We start from the raw sequence: 22,212 nt of genomic DNA on the forward strand, positions 1-22,212 counted from the left end.
ATCTTCAGAACATTTCACTCCAAAGCCACAGAATATACGTTCTTCTCAAGTACACATGGGACATTTTCAAAGATAGACCACACATAGGGTCACAGACAAAGTCTCTACAAATTCAAGAAGATTAAAATCATATCAAGCATCTTCTCAGACGACAATGGCATAATATTAGAAATAAACTACAATCAAAACAATCAAAAAAATTCAAACACTTGGAAGCTGAAAAGCATTCTATTAAACAATGATTGCATTACCAAAGAGATCAAAGAAGAACTGAAAAACATCCTGGAAATGAAAGACAATGAAAACACAACAACTCAAAATCTATGGATACAATGAAAGCAGTCCTGAGAACGAAGTTTATAGCTCTACAGGCTTACTTCAAAAAACAAGAAAAAATGTTAATAAATCATCAAACTCTACAATGTAAAGAATTAGAAAGAGAGCAACAAGAAAAGCCCAGAGTAACCAGAAGGAAGGAAATAATAAAGATCAGAGCAAAAATAAATGACATAGAGACCAAAAAAACAATACAAAAGATCAATGAAACCAAGAACTGGTTCTCTGAAAGGATAAACAAGATTGATGAACCTCTAGCCAGGTTCACCAAGAAGCAAAGAGAGAGGACCCAAATAAACAAAATCAGAAATTGAAAGAGGTGAAATAACAACAGACTCCACAGAAATACAAAGGATTGTAAAAAAAAAATACTATGAATAACTCTATTCCAACAAATTAGACAACCTCAATGAAATGGACATATTCCTAAAAAATACAACCTTCCAAAACTCAATCAGGAAGAATCTAAAATCTCAATAGGCTGATAACTATGGAGGAAATTGAAGCAGTCATCAAAAAGCTTCCAGCAAACAAAAGCCCGGGGCCAGATAGCTTCAAAGGGGAGTATTACCAAACATTCAAAGAAGAACTAAAACCTATCCTCCTCAAACTAGTCCAAAAAAATTCAAGAGGAAAGAACACTTACAAGCTCATTCTATAAAGCCAGCATTACCCTAATAACAAAACCAGATAAAGACAACAAAATAAAAGAGAATTACAGGCTAATATCCCTTATAAACATAGATGCCAAAATCCTCAACAAAATTCTGGCAAATCGGATCCAGCATTACATCAGTAAGATCATATACCATTACCAAGTAGGATTTATCCTGGGGATACAAGGATGGTACAATATCTGCAAATCAATAAATGTGATACTTCACATAAACAAATTGAGAGATAAAAATCACACAGTCATATCAATTGATGCAGAAAGAGGATTTGACAAAATCCAATACCCTTTCTTGATAAAAACACTCAGCAAAGTGGGAATAGAGGGATCATACCTCAACATAATAAAAGCCTTGTATGACAAACCTACAGCCAACATCATACTTAATGGGCAAAAGCTAAAAACCATTTTACCTAAGAACAAGAATGAGACAGGGATGCCCACTTTCACTACTCCTGTTCGACATAGTTCTGGAAGTGCTAGCCATAGCAATTAGAAAAGAAGAAGAAATAAAAGGTATCCAAACTGGAAAAGAAGACGTAAAACTGTTATTATTCGCAGATGACATGATACTATACATAGAAAACCCTTAAGACTCCATAAAAAAATTATTAGACTTAATAAATAAATTCGGCAATGTAGCAGGATACAAAATTAACGTCAATATCTCTGGCATTTTTATACACCAATAGTGAACCTACAGAGAGATTAAAAAAACAATACCATTTACCATCACACCAAAAAAAATTAATATATCTAGGAATAAACTTAACTAAGGAGGTAAAAGACCTGTACTCAGAAAACTACAGGACACTGAAAAAGAGATATAGGAAGACATAAACAGATGGAAGAACAAACAGTGTTTATGGATTGGTAGAATCAACGTCATTAAAATATCCATAATACCCAAAGCAATCTATAGATTCAATGCACTCCCCATTAAAATACCAATGGCATATTTCACAGACCTAGAATGAACTCTCTAAAAATTCATCTGGAATAATAAAAAAAAAAGACCCCGAATAGCTGCAGCAATCCTGAGAAAGAAGAACAAAGTAGGAGGGATCTCAATACCAGATATCAAGATGTATTACAAAGCCACTGTTCATAAGAACAGACATATAAACCAATGGAATAGAGAACCCAGAAATCGGCCCAAACCACTATGCTCAATTAATAGTTGACAAAGGAGGCAAGAACATACAATGGATTCAAGATAGTCTCTTCAGTAAATGGTGTTGGGAAAATTGGACAGATACATGCAAAAACATGAAACTCGACCACCAACTTACACCACACACAAAAATAAACTCAAAATGGACAAAGGACGTAAATATAAGACAGGAAACCATAAAAATATTAGAGAAATCCACAGGCAGCAAAATCTCAGTTTCATATGCCGAAGCAATATCTTCACCCTTTACAGCTCCTAGGGCAATGGAAACTAAAGAGAAAATAAACAAATGAGACTACATCAAAACAAAAAGATTCTGTACAGCAAAAAAACACACACAAAAATCATCAACAAAACAACGAGAAAGCCCACTGCATGGGAGAACATATTTGCCAATGTTATCACAGATAAGGTTTAATTTCCAACAGCAGATGGTCATCCCCCGAGAAGTTCCAGACTGCGAGAGGGCACAGGCTGGGCTGAGGGACCCTCCCCGAGTGCACAAATTTTTGTGCACTGGGCCTCTAGTTGTAAATAATGCTGCAAAAAACATATGGTTTCTTACAATAAATACCCAGAAGTATAATTGCTGGGTCCTTCTTTATCTTTTGTTAGAGCCTTTAACATCTACTTTGTGTGATATGAGTACTGATAACCCACCATTTTTTGTTTTGTTTCTGTTTTCATGAATTATCTCTTTTCTTCATTGTGTGTGTATCTTTGGTCTAAAGTAGGTCTTTTATAGGCAGCATATAAATTAATCTTGTTTTCTTATTCATTCAGCCACCCTATGTCTTTTAGTTGAAGCATTTATTCCATTTACATTTAAAGTAATAGCTAATACATATGTAATCATTGCCATTTTATTATTCATATTTCTTTATCTTCTTCTACTTAAAGTAGACCATTTAACATTTCTTGTAATGCTTGTTGGGTGATGATGAGCCCCTTTAGCTTTTTCTTGTCTGGAAAGATCCTTATCATCTGTCTTTCAATCTAAATGACAGCTTTGCTAGGTAGAATAATCTTGGTTGTAGGTCCTCGCTTTTTATCACTTTGAATCTTTCATGCCCATTCCTTCTGGCTTGCAAAGTTTCTGTTCAGAAATCATCTGATAAGTCTTATGGAAACTCCCCTGAAGGTAACTAACTGCTTTTCTCCTGTTGGTTTTAAGATTCTCTCTCTGCCATTAACCCTTGGCATTTTAATTATGATGTGTCTTGGTGTAGGCTTCTTTTGTTTATCTTGTTGGGAACTCTCTGGATTTCCTGCACTTGTATGTCTGTATCTTTCCAAAAGTTAGGGAATTTAACAGTCATTAATTCTTCAAATAGGTTTTCAATTCCTTGTTCTCTCTCTTCTACTTCTGGTTCTCTATGATGTAAATATTGGTATGCTTGATGGTGTCCCAGGTGTGCCTTAAACTATCCTCATTTTTTGGATTATTTTTGCTGCCCTGTTTGGGAATATTCTGCTGCTACCTTATCTTCCAAATCTGCTTCATCTATATACTACTGATTTTCATTAATATATTCTTCATTTCAGTAATTATATTCTTCATTTCTGGTTTTTTTATGTTTTCTATCTCTATTTTTATGATATCATTGAGCAACCTTATAAACAGTGTTTTGAACTTTGCATCTGGAAAATTGATCATCTCCATTTTGTTTAGTTCTTTTTCTGGAGTTTTGTTCTGTTCTTTCATTGGGGACATATTTGTCTCCTCATTCCAGCTGCCTCCTTCTGCTTGTTTCTATGTACTAGGTAGATCTGCTATGTCTCCCAGACTTCGTAGAGTAGTGGCCTTATGTAGTAGTTGTCCTTGTGGAACTAGTGGTACAATCTCCCTGGTTACACACCTAAGCTGTGAGGTCCAGATGTGTCCCTTGTGTTTATTGTATGTGTCCTCCTGCTGTAGTTGAGCCTTGATTGTTGCTGGCATATCAATGGGAAGGACTGTCCCTTGGGCTGATTGGTTGAAAGGACTGGCCATGACATTATAACAGTGGAGGAGCTGTTATAAAAGGGCCAACCCTATGAAGCAGGATTTGTTTTATTGGGGCTCAATGCCTGCTGAATCTACACTTTGGGTGCGTAATTTTTTGAGATGGTTGAGTGGTACTCTGATGTGGTCTGAAACTGGCCACCTGGTGTGCTAGTTCTGGGGCATCATGGGAGGGGCTCTGATGCAGGCCAAAGTCAGATGCCTGTCCCCTGCCTGGGGCCATTCAGCATGAGATATAAAGCAATCTGCAGGTGGCAGCTTCTTGTGCTGGACTTCGAGGTTCCCGAAAGAGGCCAAGTTGCAAACCAAGTCTGGCTGCCCCTCATGCAGGGGTTGGGGTCATTTAACAAGAAGTACAGGGCACGCTGAGGCCAGATGCTGCTGCATGGGGTTTGTGAGCCTTTGCGAGATTTTAGGAAAATCCTCATCAAGAGCTAAGATATGTTGCTTGTGTGGAAAAGCCACCAAAAAGGGCTTGAGTTGGCCTACAAGTTGGGTGGGACAGGGTCTCAAGGAATCACCAAGGCAGGTCAAATGTTATTAACCAGGTTGATGGAGATTCAGATGTGGCACCCACCTGTGGGCTCTGTGGGGAGGGCTCAGCAAAGGAATAATGGCCTCTGCCAGCACTTCTGTCTGGGAAAAAGCTACCTCTCCATCCCAAAGCCATACAATTCAGTTTCTCCCTGCATGTCCCTGGTGACTTTCAAGCTGCCACCCCAGCGAGGGATCTCAGAGAGAGTGAGACCAAGTAAATGAAAGTGTAGGCTTTTCAGAGAAATACCTGGGACTCTGGAAACCCTCTTTCTCACTCAGCCAAAATCATTGCTGGTTTTTGCAGCCAGAAGTTACTGGGACTTCTCTTCCTAACACTGGAACCCTGGATTGGGGGTCCTGGTGTGGAGCTGGAATCCCTTGCACTTCAAGGAGAACCTCTGCAGCCAAGATATTTCTCCAGATTTTTAACCACCACAAGAGGTGTATGACTAGCCCATTAGGAGTCTATGTCTCTCCTACCAGTCTTCACACAGCTTCTTCTTTAAAACCTCAGTTATAGGACTTTTATTCAGCTAGACTGCAGGTGGTTTTCAATGATACTGTTCTGTAGTTGAGTTGGAATTTTGATGTGGTCATGGCAGGAGGCAAGCAAAGTGTTTTCCTACTCGCCATCTTGACTGGAAGCCTGCTTTTTGTATTCTTTTCAATGGAAAAGAATGCCAGGGCTTAAGAAATTGTTCTTTAAAAAATTAATCTATCCTTGAGGTGCACAAAATAAGGGGAAGCCATTTCTTTCCCTCTCTCTCTCTCTTTTTTTTTTTTTTTTTTGAGAAACAATGATTGCTTAGAAAATGTTTGATGATATATTTAAGTAAGAGCACTAGATCTGAGGAGCAAAGAAAATCCAAATCTCTGTCACGATATTAATTTTATTACCTGCCTGATGGTTTTCTTAGATCTTCACTCTCTAGCAGTAACTAAGTTATCTTTTCTTCTAAAATTGCCAGATTCTCTAGAATTGTTTCCTTTATCATTTCATACAATGAAACGTGTCAGTCCTGGATTGGACACTAGTGACAGAAATACGAACCTGGCCGATGGATGAGGGCCCAGCCATCTCTGAATTTATAGTTCCAGCAAAGGAAAACCAAGAAGAAAATGATGACAGTCCTGAGTGAAGGTAAGTATACAGAACTAGGGAAATGCTTTGGAGAGAGAAAATTGAAACTTAAAGGTTGTCTTTGCCAGGATAAGAAGCAGGACAAATTCATGGCGAAAACCTGGAGGTAAGATAGAACACAGAACATTTGAGAACTGCAAGTAGTGTAGAAGAGCTAGAGAAGAGATTGCACAGGGATAGGCTGGAAGGGGTACAGGTTTTACACGCCCTAATAGGCATTGGGGAGTAGATTGGCACCAGTCCTAAAGGGTACAGAAAGCTCCTGAAGGGTTCTCAGCCGGGAGTGACATGGCCACTTTGTTTTTTTTAGAAAAATCTGCCTGCCAGCAGTGTAGAGAATGGAGTGAGAGAGAATTCCTGACTGCAGGGAAACCCTTCAGGAGCAGCAGCAGTGAGCTCAGGGAAATAGTGGGCACAAATGTGGGCAGTGTCAGAGGAGGGAGAAAAAAATGGATTGAGTAGAGATAGTAAAGGCTTTTGAGAGATAAAGAGTATCCCAAATCTCTAGCTTCAACAACTGAAGGAATGGTGGTGTCATTTATGGGGACGTGGTGACTAGGATGAAGTACCTCAAGGAGGAATTGGTTTTGGAGGAAAAAGCATAAAGTTTGGAGCACCCTGAGAGACATACCAGTGAATACCTCCACGGTCAGTTGGAACAAGATTAGTTCTGAGCTAGAAAGAGAGTTATGGAGCACTTATCTAGGTGGTACCTAAAGACCAGGAAGTGGAGATCACCCAGGGAGAATGTGCTCAGGAAGAAGAAACAGCCCAGGAAGAGCCTTGAGGAACACTAACAATAAAAGGACAGGCAGAAAGAGGAAAGAGAGAAGAGCCGGAGTAAAGTAGAAGAATAGAGAGAGAACAGGTAACAAATGATTCAAGAATGAGGTGGTATTCAAAGATTCCTGCAATGTCAAGCAAAACAGATTGAGAAATACCTTCCAAAGAAAACCTCCAGTGTGCTGTAGAGGGATAAATACTAGTGAAACACAGGGTAAGTTAATACCTAATATGGAGATGTGACAAACAGTTTATTTTTAAAAATACTAAAATAATATATGTATAGCACTTCCCACATATAAGGGCAAGGAAAGTTGTGACAAAGAAGTTTCTTTTTTGCAAATTCTCATCTTCTCTAGCTTGAAAGTAAGTATGCAAACTCTTGATATAAGGAAGTGTTTATAAAATACAGTTTTATAATATTTCAAAAACTGGACTATATAGCTTTCTAACAGATCCAGAAGGAGAGAACTCAAGCACTTTGTTTAGCCTGAGGTTCATTCATGACAATACACCCTATGCTTATATCAATATTTACTGTAATATAATGTACACATACCCTCCCATTAATTCAAGGAATGTTTTTCCAAAGGTAATATAATTACAACAGCAGCAAAATTATGTCTTAAGCCTTATGGGAAGCTGAATGGGGCCCTTCTGTCTTTGCATAATGTTTTAGTTAAACCCTGTCAGTATAAAAGGCTTCTCATAATACTGTGAAGTAAGCATAGCACTTATAAGATTTTACTTAATATAATTGTTATAAGCTTACTCTGTCCAAAGAAGTAGTAATAACCAGGAATGTATGAAAATTATATAACAAGGAATACTGAATATTAACTACTACTGTCTACTGCAGCTGTTCCTTGACTTAAATAATTTCATTCACATAAATTCATATGCAGAAGTGAATAAGACACAGATATTTCAATGGGATTCTAATTTCATGACTTTCCAAGAACAACAGAGGATAAAATCAGTGCTTTTCTCAAAACATCTTCAAGCTGGTACAGGTTTGCTTTGCTACTATTTGGGGAACAATGGGGATCATCTGGATCAGATGAAAGCAGATCTGGACTCAGGACACTGACCTTAGTGTTTTTAAGTTTCCCTATAACACTCAACATTTTTCTCTGATGGAGAACTTTACAAGGGGATACTAATTTTAGTTTCTTTTAAAGAGTCTAATAGCATAACAATTGTACAATATAAGTTCTATGAGAGAAGGGTCACATCTATTTTATTTGCCTCCATATCCCCAGGATCTAACACACTTTCTTAAAACAGTGGATATTCAATAAACATTTGTTTAATAATTACAGTGTGTCCTCAAAAATGTATATATACTTTGAGTAATTATTAATTCCAATGGGTTAAATTTGAAAAGAAAAAAACATCAATTGAGTTATCAGCTGTTAAAGTGTATATACATTTTTTGGGACAGCCTACATGTACTGTTTGAGGAATGTGCACTTATAGTTTCAGGGGGAAAAAAACTAATAAAGATCAATGTATCTGGTAAACTTACTGTTGAGAATTTTTCATGTAGCACTTTAAAGGGCTTCCATTAAAAAGACCAGTTAATTATTTGACAAACAAATAATTCAAGAAAACTAGGCCAGTAGCCTAGTATGAGGGATTAGCATTTATAGTTATATAATAAAAGTGAATGTTTCTACATCACACTGCTTTCCACTGTGAGATTTTTAGTTACAGTTACATTGTTCTCTTATTGGTATGAAAATTAATTTAATTACTATTAACTCATTCTCCATTTAGAAATTAAAAACAACACAAAAGCAAGTCAATGGTCAATAACCTTTCAAAACGTGGTTGCCTCTACACTGACTACACACTGAGCTCAAGAGTACATTTTTTTTCAAAATATGATTGTATTATAGGATCAGATGAGTGATCATCACAACCGAGAAAGCTTGCTTTAGCTACTTTTTAAACATGGACTTTAAAATTAAGAAAAACACAAGCTATTTTGATAGCATTTTCAATTTGCATGATTTGTTAGTAATTTTTTCTTACTTTATTTAAAAATGTGGGAATTTTAGCATCAATAAAAATAAACCACATTTTCAGTAAGTTCTGTTCTTCATAAACTATCCGGTCCCAACTATTTTCTATTGATGGCACATAATTTAGAATAGATCTATGAAATTTGTTTAAGGTTCCAATATTAGTTTTTTAATATATATATATATATATATATATAATGTAGTTTTACCTTTAATTTTCAAATGCCCTGCTAAAAAAGAACATATGTTTTTATTTATTTGGGAAGACATGACCATAACATTCCTACTACCCCTAATTACACAGTACAGCATATATTTTGAACTAAGTATGTATTACATAATAGATAAAACTGAAAAAGCAGGCACTCAAGGGGAAAAACAGTTAACCTTTAGTGAAGGAGAAAGAGGAGGTAGTAGATAGAAGTGGAGGCTCACACTTTTGACAATGCCAATGGATAAAGGGGCTTTGAAAGAGGCATCCATTTTTTTATAAACAACTGAACAACTCTAGTTTTGTTGCATCTCCCTACCAGCTACAACACTGCTGAACAGAAGAAAATTGTTGGCTCTGAGCAGGAAGTGTGATCTCAGCTAAAGGTGCCTTTAAGGTCCCCATCTTATCTGTTGAGTTGGCAACAGAAATACTGTTGAGCAAGTAAGAATATTTTGGCCACAGAACTACGAAAACACATCACAACTCACTGATAACACAATAAAACCACAGCAAGCCAAGATAATTTATAGTGGTTCAAGGAAAAGTCCCAGGACCTGCCATGTTCAGTCCAAAGTCAGGACTGAAACTCAGTCTTATTATGATTTCAAATACTAGTGCCTTTGGTGTTTTCATTTATTTATTCTTTACCTCATTGCACTTGCTTATTCGCCTTGCAACAATGAGCTGGATCATTCCTCGCTTGTTCCCTTCAGTGGACATGGACCTTCTGAGAGTTTCCATGGCATCTTGGTTTGTTTTGCCCAACAGGGATTCCCCATTCACTGCTATCAGCTGATCATTCACCCGAAGCCTTCCATCCTGAGAAGCAAACAGGTAAAACCAAGTCTGTTATAAAAGAAGTTGCTTTCATTTTAGTTAAAAAAAAATAAAATAAAAACAACCCCCCCACCAAAAAAGAGGGGGGGGCAGACTTTAATCCTAATGGACTTTCCCAATTGAATACCAGCATACTGTCCAAGCAGTCACTGTAGCCTTTGTCCATTTCAGTCATTTATACATTTGTAAATCAAGTCATTATCATAATCTGTTTACCAAAATAGGGTACTAATTCAAAGGATACAAAGTGATTACTTTCTTGCTTCCAGAGACACCCACAGAGGTTATTTACAACCCAAGATATGCCAAAGCTCAAGGCTATTAGACAAGTGCAGAGAGAAAAGTGCCCTCTTAACAAACAACCAAGAAATTTTCTCTAGACTGGGAAATAGGATAAATGATCCATAGACAGTGAAGGGGAAAAAAAAAGATTAACCTTTATTGTATGGCAGCTCAGAGCCAGAACTTAAACTAGGTCTTTGCATAGATTATCTTCATTTAACTAGAATGATTATGGGTTGTAAAATCTATGAGACAAAAAATGCGGAGTTGAAGCCATGGACACCACCCCAAAATGAGAGATCACTGCTTTTTACACACACGCACACACACACACACACACACACACACACAATATTTGTTAAGTGTTATAGGATATCAGAATATGCCAACACAAAATATACCACTTTGGCGTAAGAATGATTCTGAGCTGATGGCAACTGAGAAATGGCAGACACAGCAGGTGTTCTCTGCTCTCCCCTTTCTTCCTGAACACAGGACATGCATTTCCTTTATGAAGGTGTCCCCTCACTTTTCCCAAACCAGGGAAGGAAGGACAATGTTCAACACCAGAGACAGAGATGGCAAAGATTAGTCTGCATAAACAAACCTTACAAAATAAACCTTATCATTAGTTTCCCTGATATAATTACCTTCCCAAAATCTACAGCTCCTAGAAGCCCAAACCCTTTTTCCTTTTATTAAACACAATGTACTGCTGTTTGCTTAAATGGTATGTAACCTTCCAAGTCTCACTGTTTCTTCAGTTTACACTTTTTTTCTGTGGAGCCCCAATATATGTAAAATTTAAAATATTAACTTCAATAAAATGTTAACCTTTTTCTCCTGTTAATGTCTTTTGTCTCCCAAGATTAACTAATAGGCCTCAGAAACAGAATCTATGAGGTATAGAAAGTCTGTCCTCCTCTGCAGTGTATACATTTCCAAAATAGTTATAGAGGTAAAATTAAACATTTTTATCAATGGACATAAGCTCAATAAAGTTGACATTTGCTTACTTTAGATGCTGCTCCTCCATTAATAATGGACTTGACAAAGATTCCCAAATCCGCATGGTTCTCTTTTGACCGGTTACCTTTGACACTGACACCAAGACCTGCGGATCCTGAATCATTAAGTGGAACTTCAAATGTCAAAAATTCCCTGGTACCATCAGGTGTGAGAACAACATCCTCTTCGTCTGCTTTCTAATAGGGAACAAAATGGCAAAGCACATTATATTCCAGTGTTTCTTCCTCACAGATATGTTTAAAGGGCTAATGAGCAGTTCTTAATCATAACAGGCACAGTATCTCCACCAGAGTTCCATGACAAAATCCAGGATAGCAGTGCATCTGTACCCCTTCAAAGGATTCCTAGGGACAGCGATTATTATTTATATGCAGCATTTATTTAAATATTGAAACAAACCCAAAACAGATGATCAGAAAGATAGGGGGAAGTATAGTGAAAAGGACTGAAAACATGTAGACTCCTAGAGTTTGGGATTTTTTTTTGGGGGGGGGGGGAGGGAGAGGCAGGAGGATTTCTGTTTATACAGAGTGGGGCAAAAGTAGATATACAGTTGTGAGTACCTGGAACAGAGTTATTTATTAATCATTGTATTATTTTCAATACGAACAACTGTGAACCTACTTTTGCTCTACCCTGTATATATTCTAAACCACAGGAGAAAAACAATACATGAATCAAAATAAATATAACTCATTTGTCCCTTGCTTTTCATTAGGAATTTTCAATGTTATTAATAGTTTTATGCAGAGAAGATTTTTCACAATATTGTACCATACATAATGTTAGGACTATAGATACAATCCTTAACAGCCATTTATTTGTAAGCTTCCCGCCACAGGAGAACAAAGACCAGGAAAAACTTGTTGATCACTAGGAGTCAGACCATATAAGGAATGGAAACTGTCCTGAAGGCACCTGATGGCACACCTGCATTCCATCCGCATTCCAAGCCCACCAGCTCAGCCCCCAGACCCACTCACAAAGGCTTCCCACCAGTGACTGCACAGAAAGATGAAACTCCAGCTCCTGGGTGCTTCCATCATTGACCCAATGTCACCTTGGCTTAGTGCTGTGCAGCCCTTCCCTTTGGATATTCCATCCTTTATCCCCTTTCTTTAAATAAATTCAATTTTCCTTTATCCACTGTCTGAGATGGCTATTTAGCCTGCCCGCGTAACCACCCATTCTTAACCTTTCACATAGTATAGATGGAATTTTTCAGGTGATATTGTTTAATTAATTAGCTGTATATGCAAGCTTTAATGCCATAATTGCAGTCATCAAGGCATAAAAGATTGTTTTAGAATACAACATATTTTAACTTACATAACCTAATTAAATGCAGTGAGATGACATATTCTATCAATAAAAATTGCCCATGCCAGTTTGGCTCAGTGGAGAAAGCATCAGCCTGCGGACTGAAGGGTCCCGGGTTTGATTCTGGTCAAGGGCACATGCCTGGGTTGCAGGCTCAATCCAAAGTAGGGGGCATGCAGGAGGCAGCCAATCAATAATTCCCTCTCATCACTGATGTTTCTATCTCTGTCTCCCTCTCCCTTCCTCTCTGAAATCAATGAAAATATATTTTTTTAAAAATGTATGCCATAAGATGAAGCAGTGTGCCTCCTGTGCCCCTCCTCAGTAATCCCACCCATGGCCAAGACTTCAACCACCTAGATCTCTGTACCTGTCACCTCCCAATGAGGAAGGCTAGAATTCCTTTTCAAACTCAGTATTTCCAACCACATAATAAACATGTAGCAGGAGCTCCTCAAATCACAACTAAATGCCTCATCTAGTACTACAACCTATTTATCCTCCTTTTCCCCCAATTTTGAAATATTAGACCAGCATCCACCTAGTCCCATGGTCGGCAAACCGCGGCTCGAGAGCCACATGCGGCTCTTTGGCCCCTTGAGTGTGGCTCTTCCACAAAATACCACGTGCGGGTGCACACATACAATGTGATTGAAACTTCATGGCCCATGCGCAGAAGTCGGTATTTTGTGGAAGAGCCACACTCAAGGGGCCAAAGAGCTCACGAGCCGCAGTTTGCCGACCACTGACCTAGTCACTCAAATTGGAATTACCAAATTATAATTGATGAATGGCTAAATATAGGGTGTCCCCCAAAATTGTATACACGCACTTTGAATAATTATAAAGGCAGTGTTTATTAAAGTACATTTCATTTTCAAAATTGAGCTATCAGGTGTTAAAGTGTGCATACATTTTTGGGGATACCCTGTATATAGCAGTACATAATTAGGCTGGAATATAATGCATCCTTTAAAGATTGTGCATTTAGAGAGTGGTTCAATTACACACATGAAAGCAGACTAGTGCAGAGTAATGGGTAGACTTCAATTGTTCTCTTTGTATCCCAACAAACTTTTAAAATTTTCTAAAAACAATAAAAATTAACATAATTATAAAATACTTTTTAATGGAATTTAGGGATTTAACATGCAAGCTGAAATATCTCAATTAGATGAAATAATTTTTGGAAGTACAGAATTTATCAGTAAGAAACTATTTTTATAGCTTATCTTAACACTAGAAACCCAGTGCACAAAATTTGTGTACGGGGGGGCGGGAGGGTGGGGTCCCTCAGCCTGTCCTGCGCCCTCTCACAGTCTGGGAGCCCTCGGGGGATGTCCAACTGACGGCCATCAGTCAGACATCCTTAGCACTGCCCTAAAGGTGGGAGTCCGGCTTCTGGCTGAGAAGCACTCCCCCTGTGGGAGCACACTGAACACCAGGGGGCAGTTCCTGCATTGAGCATCTGCCCCCTGGTGGTCAGTGCATGTCATAGCAACTGGTGGTTCCGCTGTTCAGTCGATTTGCAAATTAGCCTTTTATTATATAGGATAAGATGTATGCAAGTTTTACATAGCTAAATCCATAATAATGCAATTTGAAAAGTAGTGTTCCTAATTTACTAATATTCAATGTTAACATTTTATGGTAGGACATTCATCGTGCCAGCTCAACAGACAGCTCATACTTATGAGAACAAGGTACATTTCAAAGGCACAAAATAATATTGCTTATATTAAGACAAGGAAACTATATAATAAAGATATAAAATAAGAATAGCTTTATAAAGATACAGGGCAGAAGCTACATTAACTATACAAAGTAAATAAATTTTGGTATCACAGTAAATATAAAGCCTAAGTCAGCTCATTATAAGACTTTCTTATCTTTAAAACATTCCTAGAGAATAGTTATAGCTCAAACAAAATCAATGTATTGGAGAGAAATAAACATTAAGTACTCACATCGAAATACTGATATCATTTAGTATACTGATATCATTATCACATATTTAGTATATTGATATCGTTATCACATATTTAGTATACTGATATCATAACCACATATGTATTATACTGACATCATTATCACATATTTATACTGACATCATTATCACATACTTAGTATACTGATATCATTACCACATATTTATTATACTGGTATCATTATCACATATTTATTATACTGACATCATTATCACATACTTATTATACTGATACCATTATCACATATTTATATACTGATGTCATTACCACATATTTATTATACTGACATTATTTATCACATATTTAGTATACTGATATCATTAATCACATATATCTTTATATACTGTTTTGCTCTAAAAGCTTTTTTTGTCCATATCATTCAAACCAATTAAAGAATACTAAATAATGACTTTGTGTGAATGAATATAGCTATGCCAAAATAAAATGTTATAAAAACATAATATATAGGTAAATTTTCATGTTTAAAATACAAAATAGAAGCAAAACACAATCGTCTTCTCCTTTAAATTCCAAAGTAATTGAAAGATAAAATGTACTTTGTAAATCAGTATTGATATTCCTGGGAAAGTTGCATTTGAAAAGATGAAAAAAAAGATTCCTTGGCTGGGACCATTTGGGTCTGATCAATTAGTATGCTTATCTGCTCTTTAAAAACCATTTAAATGCTTCATTACAGAGAACTGTTACAAAGTCTTCAGAGTATAGGATCTCTTCATTCTGATACAAAGGAGGAGCCAATTTTCTATCACCTTAATTATTATTCCACACAGATTCTGTACTTTATTAAGTTTCTTGAGTCAAATTCTTTCTACAGAATTTGCTCTTCAAACCATATACATAATTGTGTCCTTCATGTACATACATGTACACTCAAAGTGATTTTTTCCATCATACACTCAAAGTGATTTTTTCCATCAGTGCAACCAGACAGTGCTTCCTTTGCTCATTACTCTATTGACATTTTGCCCTTTTAATGCCCAGAAAAAACAGGGCATTTTTACTGAGCATTTTAAAAGCAAAGAACCTGCGGGATGGGCAATATATAAGCTATTTACTTCCCCATTATCCTCAGAACAGCAGGAAAGACACATACTTCTATCTGCAGTGAAGACAGCAAAAGCAGACACAAGTCCCAACACCAAGGCTCAACTTTCCTTCCTCCCCAACAACAGTCTGACCCCCAGGTCACTCTGAGTCTACAGTGCATCTGCTAACAGAGGGAATAAATGTTGCTTATATTAAGTAGCAAAAAAATAATCATGAGAATCTGAGATTCAACATATGGAAATTTTGATGAGTGTACAAAATAGTAAAGAGTGTACAAAATAGTACAAAGGCCAAAGAAATATGATTTGATATTATCATGAGTCCATAAAATTATAGATATGAGTAAAATAGCTGATATGGGGCACTGAAAAGAAATGAGTGACTCAGCACATATTTTATCACTTGTGAAATCTGATTCCTGTTAATATTTTAGCCTTTGATCCTGACACAGAGCTCCTAAACTCCTTCAAATTTTCTTTTTATTTTTTAAACTTTTTAAAAATTTTATTTTTATTGATATCAATAAAATGGATAGGGAGAGATAGAGAGAAACATCAATGATGAGAGACAATCATTCATCAACTGCCTCCTGCATACCCCCTACTAGGGATCGAGCTCACAAACCAGGCATGTGCTCTGATCTGAAATTGAACCACAACTTCCTGGAAAAATAGGTCGATTCTCAAACGCCAAGCAATGACAGCTGGCCACCCTTTAGAATTTTCTGAGTGATAAGTGAAAGGGTGAGGGCTATGCCCTCCCCTCCATCTTGCCTGTATCCTCCATGTTGGGGCCACGTGTAGCCTTCTTCCCGGAAGCCCAGGCCTCTGCTGGCCGCGCCCGGGATTTTAAACTAACCAATGACAATCAAGGGAAGTGCGCGCCATAGATGTGACCACATCCTGTGTAACAAGACCCGGCTCACGCCTGGCCAATCGGCAGGGCCCACAATCCCCTTGCGTCACCCCCCTATTAAAGCCGGATTTTCCCATGGGAGGGGACTCTCTTCCTGTCGCCGGGGCCAGCCGGGAGCAGGGTCGGGCCGGCCGGGAACGGGGTCGGTCTAGCTAGCCCAAAAATAAAAGGACCTTCTGCTTTTGCATCGAACTGGCTCCCAGTGTGGCATTTTGGGGATCTTGGAATCTGGGCATAACATTTGGGGGCTCGTCCGGGATCCTCAAACCCCATTCAGGGACTCCCAGCTCAGAGGACTTGGCTGACCGCGGTATGTATCGTTTATGTTTGTATTTGTTTGTTTCTGTGTGAGCTCACTTCTGAAATCTGTATTCGCCCACATTGATCGTGGACGCACGAGGACCAAGGGCGGGAGGAGTCGGGGGACGCCCCGGCCCTCCATCTGAAGAGAAGTAGCTTTGCTTCCGAGGTCGGGAGATCTGTAGGCGGGTAGCTTCCGCTGGCTGTAGAAGTAGCTTTGCTTCCGAGGTCGGGAGATCTGTAGGCGGGTAGCTTCCGCTGGCTGTAGAAGTAGCTTTGCTTCCGAGGTCGGGAGATCTGTAGGCGGGTAGCTTCCGCTGGCTGTAGAAGTAGCCTTGCTTCGTTTTCGGTTTTTACCATCATGGAGTTGGAAGATTATTTTGGTTTCGCGTCCATGGAGTTGGAATACTGTATTTTAGGGCCCCTTAGTTGTCTGTGTTTGTGTTTTTTTGGTTTTATTTTGTGGATTTACTGGATAGACATTATGGGACAGACTCAAACTACTCCTTTAAGCATTATGGTCTGTCATTTTAAAGAGGTAGAGGAAAGAGCCAGCAACCTCAGTGCGGAGGTTCGGAAGGACCGGTGGCGGGCCTTTTGTTCCAGGGAGTGGCCGACTTTTAATGTTGGGTGGCCGCCGGAGGGGACTTTCGATCTCCCCACCATTCGCCGGGTTAGGGACATCGTCTCCCAGCCCAAAGAGGGACATCCTGGTCAACTCTCTTACATTGTTACTTGGCAGGACCTCGTGGAAGATCCACCATCTTGGCTTAGGCCCTTCCTACCTCCACACCCTCCGGAGCCAGAACCAATTCTTGCCTTGCAGGAAGCGGAGAAGAGGAAGGAGAAAAAAACCACCCTGCCGTCAGCTCCAGCTCCCCCCTACCCGGTTTTGTAGGGGGGAACTGGAGAAGAGTTAATTTTTCCTCCCCCATATCATTTCCACAGGATGCCGGAGAGATTTGATCCTGCCCTGTGGCGGGAAGCTGACGGAGTTCCGGGAGTGCCTGGGGGCGGAGTTCTGGGAGTGCCTGGGGACGCAGTTCCGGGAGTGCCTGGGGGCGGGGTTCTGGGAGTGGCCTCAGTTCCGGTTCCGGTAGGAGGCCCGCCTCTCACCCGGCAAAGAGCTCAGCGGGAACTGTCTGTCGCAGCACCCGACTCCACTATTAAGACCCTGCCCTTACGGGCCGCTGGACCCCCGGATGCGGATGGCAACCAGCCCCATATCTATTGGCCTTTCTCAACTAGCGATTTGTATAACTGGAAGGCACAGAACCCTAAGTTCTCTGAAAAGCCGGGGAGACTTATTGACTTGCTAGATTCTGTTCTTTTCACCCATCAGCCCACATGGGACGACTGTCAGCAGCTTTTACAGGTTCTGTTCACAAGGGAAGAGAGAGAAAGGATCCTCAATGAGGCCCGGAAGATGGTTCCTGGTGTAGATGGAAATCCAACCACAAACCAGGCCCAGATAGATGTCTCTTTCCCTTTAACTAGGCCTGAATGGGATTTCAACACGGCAGAAGGTAAGGAGAGGCTCTCGGTCTACCGTCAGACTCTAATGGGAGGTCTCCGTAGGGCTGCTAGGAAGCCCACCAATTTGACCAAGGTAGGGAATGTACAGCAGGGAAGAGATGAGTCTCCAGCTGCCTTTCTAGAACGGATCATGGAGGCATATCGCACCTACACCCCCATGGATCCAGAAGCCCCTGAGAATAAGGCAGCTGTAATCATGAGTTTTATAAACCAGTCAGCCATGGACATTAGAAAAAAACTGCAGAGAATAGATAGATTAGGAGAAAAGAGTTTACAGGATTTACTGGCAGTGGCAGAGAAGGTGTTCAATAACCTCCCCTGAGGATAGACGAGCCCGTGCCATGGTGGCTGCCAGTGACAAGCAGACCCGAAACCTGGCCAAGATTCTGCTAGCCACCACCACGGAGTCCCCTGAGGAGCGGACCCGCCGCCTTCGCCAGCTTGCTGATGGCCAAGAAAAAGGTAAGGAAACCGCCCGGAGTGGGAAGAAAAAACTGCAACAGAACCAGTGTGCTTACTGCAAAGAGATAGGGCACTGGGTCCGAGAATGCCCAAAGAAGGCCGGTAAAAAGGGAAGCAAGACGGACCGGGTGGAGGTCTTGGAGCTGGAAGGACTGAGTGATTAGGGGAGTCGGGGTTCGGACCCCCTCCCCGAGCCCAGGGTAACTCTTAGAGTGGAGGGGACCCCTGTTGACTTCCTTGTCAACACTGGAGCACAACATTCGGTTCTCCGCACACCTCAGGGGAAGCTTGCTAATAAAAAGTCCTGGGTGCAAGGGGCAACTGGCATGAGCCAGTATCCATGGACTACCCGAAGAACAGTAGATCTAGGAACGGGCCGGGTATCCCATTCCTTCATGGTAATACCGGAGTGCCCCTACCCCCTTTTAGGACGGGACTTGCTAACCAAGATTGGAGCCCAAATAACCTTCAGACAAGGGGGGCCTCAGGTTACCGATAGCGAAGGCCACCCCATCCAGGTTCTGACTCTGAGACTGGAGGATGAATATCGCCTACACCAGGGGGCGCCCCCAGTAGAGAACAATATAGATAGATGGCTGCAAGAATTCCCCACAGCCTGGGCAGAGACGGGGGGAGTAGGACTGGCCGCCCACAGGGCCCCAACCCTGGTTGAGCTAAAACCAGGAGAAAGCCCAATAAGAGTAAAACAGTACCCTATGTCCCAGGAGGCTCGGAAGGGAATCCAGCCTCACATCCGGAGACTGCGAAGCCTAGGGGTACTGGTTCCATGCCAATCTGCCTGGAACACCCCCCTCCTGCCGGTCAGAAAGCCCCACACGAATGACTATCGACCAGTCCAGGACCTCCGGGAAGTAAATAAAAGGGTCCTGGATATACACCCAACCGTTCCTAACCCATACACTCTCCTAAGCTCTCTGGCACCCTCTAGAGTCTGGTATACCGTATTAGACCTGAAGGATGCCTTTTTCAGCCTGCCACTAGCGCCTCAAAGCCAACCCCTGTTTGCCTTCGAGTGGCACGACCCAGAGGAAGGCTACAGTGGACAATTAACCTGGACGCGATTGCCCCAAGGATTCAAAATTCACCCACCATCTTCGACGAGGCACTGCATGAAGACCTTGGTGAGTACAGGAGAGAGCACCCCAATCTCACTCTCCTTCAGTACGTAGATGACATCCTGATTGCTGCCGATACCGCCAAAGATTGTGAACAAGGGACCAAAGATCTGCTGGCCACCCTAGGGACCTTAGGGTACCGGGCCTCTGCGAAGAAGGCTCAGATATGCCAAAAGAGGGTGAGTTACCTGGGGTACATACTGGAGGGCGGACAGCGGCGGTTGTCAGATGCTAGAAAAGAGACAGTCTTGAAAATCCCTGCTCCCACCTCCGGGAGGGAGGTGAGGGAGTTCCTAGGATCGGCTGGCTATTGCCGCCTCTGGATACCAAGTTTTGCTGAGATCGCCAGGCCCCTATATGAAGCCACCAAGGAGGGGAAGGCCTTTAAATGGACTGAGACAGAAGAAATGGCCTTTAATCAGATAAAGAAAGCTCTTTTGGCTACTCCAGCCCTGGGCCTACCAGACATTACAAAACCCTTTCGCCTCTTTGTAGATGAGCGCAAAGGAGTGGCAAAAGGGGTTTTAACCCAGCCAGGCTTTAGGCCCCTGGAGTCGCCCAGTAGCATATTTGTCTAAAAAGCTGGATCCTGTAGCCGCCGGCTGGCCACCGTGCCTAATAATCATTGCAGCAACCGCGCTCTTAGTCAAGGATGCTGACAAACTGACCCTGGGGCAGGAGATCTGGATCACAACCCCGCATGCCATTGAAGGGATCCTAAAACAGCCTCCTGATAGATGGATGAGCAATGCTCGCATGACTCACTATCAAAGCTTGCTGCTCAACCCCCCTAGAGTGCGGTTCCTTCCCAGTGCGGCCCTCAACCCTGCTACCCTGCTACCTGACCCTGACCTAGATGCCCCACTACATGACTGTGCGGGAATCCTGGAGCAGGTACATGGACTTCGGAAGGACTTGACCGATCGGCCCCTCCCGGATGCAGAGGCCACCTGGTTCACGGATGGAAGCAGCTTCGTGCGGAACGGGTGCAGGTACGCAGGTGCGGCGGTGGTTGCCAACACGAACACTGTGTGGGCGGAGGCTCTGCCCCCTGGGACATCAGCTCAGCGAGCAGAACTCATTGCACTCACCAAGGCACAGACACTGGGGGCTGGAAAGCGGCTTAACGTTTACACAGACAGCCGTTATGCATTTGCTACAGCTCATGTTCACGGGGCAATCTACCAGGAGAGAGGGCTATTGACAGCAGAGGGACGGACAATAAAAAATAAGCAGGAAATCTTCAACCTGCTCTCAGCCTTATGGCTTCCTGCCAAGTTAGCCATAATCCACTGCCAGGGACACCAAAAAGCCAATGACCTGGTAGCTAAAGGTAACCAAAAGGCTGACCAGGCTGCAAAGGCAGTAGCCCTTACCTCGGTCCCTACCATGGCCTTACAACTACCAGACCCAGGGGACCCAGTCCTACCAGACCAGCCCAAGTACTCCCAGGAGGAGTTGCAACGTATCAAAAAGCTCCCTAAAGCCCAGGAAATAAAGGGATGGTGGCATACACCAGAAGGAGAACTTATACTGCCGGACTGGCTCGGGGACACGATATTAAAACATATGCACCAATCCACTCACCTGGGAGCCCGGAAAATGAAGGACTTAATCCAACATGCCAGGATAAAAATTCACCAGCAGAATACCAAGATAGATCAGGTTGTGTCAGCCTGCAAGACCTGTCAACTCACAAACGCAAGGGTTGGATCAAATAAAGAAGGAACCAGGCTCAGAGGCACCAAACCTGGAGCACAATGGGAGGTCGACTTCACTGAAATTAAACCAGGGAAGTATGGTTATAAATATCTTTTAGTATTTATAGATACCTTCTCTGGCTGGGTAGAGGCATACCCAACCAAGCATGAAACAGCTCAGACGGTGGCCAAGAAGCTGCTGGAAGACATCTTACCCAGGTATGGTTTTCCTGCTATGATAGGATCCGACAACGGGCCAGCCTTTATTTCACAGGTAACACAGGTAGTAACCAGGGCTATTGGGGCAAATTGGAAACTACATTGTGCTTATAGACCCCAGAGTTCAGGTCAGGTAGAAAGAATGAATAGAACTCTAAAAGAGACCCTTACCAAATTAACCATGGAGACTGGCGGGGACTGGGTGGCTCTCCTACCGTATGCCCTTTACCGGGTAAGGAACTCCCCTTACACCCTGGGCTTTACTCCCTATGAAATCATGTTTGGCAGGCCACCCCCTATCATTCCTAACCTTAAAGCTGACTTTCTCGCTGAATTTGAAAATCAAGAACTATCTCTTTCCTTAAGAGGGCTCCAGAGGGCACACGAGGACATTTGGCCACGCCTTCTCGCCATCTATGAGACCAGCCCAATTCCAACTCCTCATCGACACAGACCAGGAGATTGGGTCTACGTCAAAAGGCATCATCAAGAAACTCTTGAGCCACGTTGGAAGGGTCCCTACACTGTGG

General features: G+C 41.5%; 1 protein-coding gene and 1 long non-coding RNA gene across 24 annotated transcripts in view; one reads left to right on the plus strand and one right to left on the minus strand.

Annotated features, from left to right (window-relative positions):
- PARD3 (par-3 family cell polarity regulator) overlaps positions 1–22,212 on the minus strand; it is a 798,768-nt gene that overhangs the window by 302,065 nt on the left and 474,491 nt on the right. For all 23 annotated transcript variants that reach the window (XM_070429321.1, XM_070429362.1, XM_070429354.1 and 20 more), the window contains 2 exons: positions 11,026–11,214; positions 9,539–9,709 (listed from right to left, as the gene is read on the minus strand). In XM_070429321.1, the coding sequence (XP_070285422.1) occupies positions 9,539–9,709; positions 11,026–11,214 (360 nt within the window). The remainder of the gene's footprint in view (positions 1–9,538; positions 9,710–11,025; positions 11,215–22,212) is intronic.
- Positions 19,850–21,607, plus strand: LOC139004825 (uncharacterized). The gene is made up of 3 exons (XR_011470607.1): positions 19,850–19,942; positions 20,620–20,755; positions 21,583–21,607. It is a non-coding gene; the product is annotated as an uncharacterized lncRNA (long non-coding RNA).

The sequence above is a fragment of the Myotis yumanensis genome, unplaced genomic scaffold (assembly GCF_028538775.1).
Source record: "Myotis yumanensis isolate MYYU_CA2020_CCGP unplaced genomic scaffold, mMyoYum1.0.hap1 SCAF_1, whole genome shotgun sequence".
NCBI classification, from domain to species: domain Eukaryota; kingdom Metazoa; phylum Chordata; class Mammalia; order Chiroptera; family Vespertilionidae; genus Myotis; species Myotis yumanensis.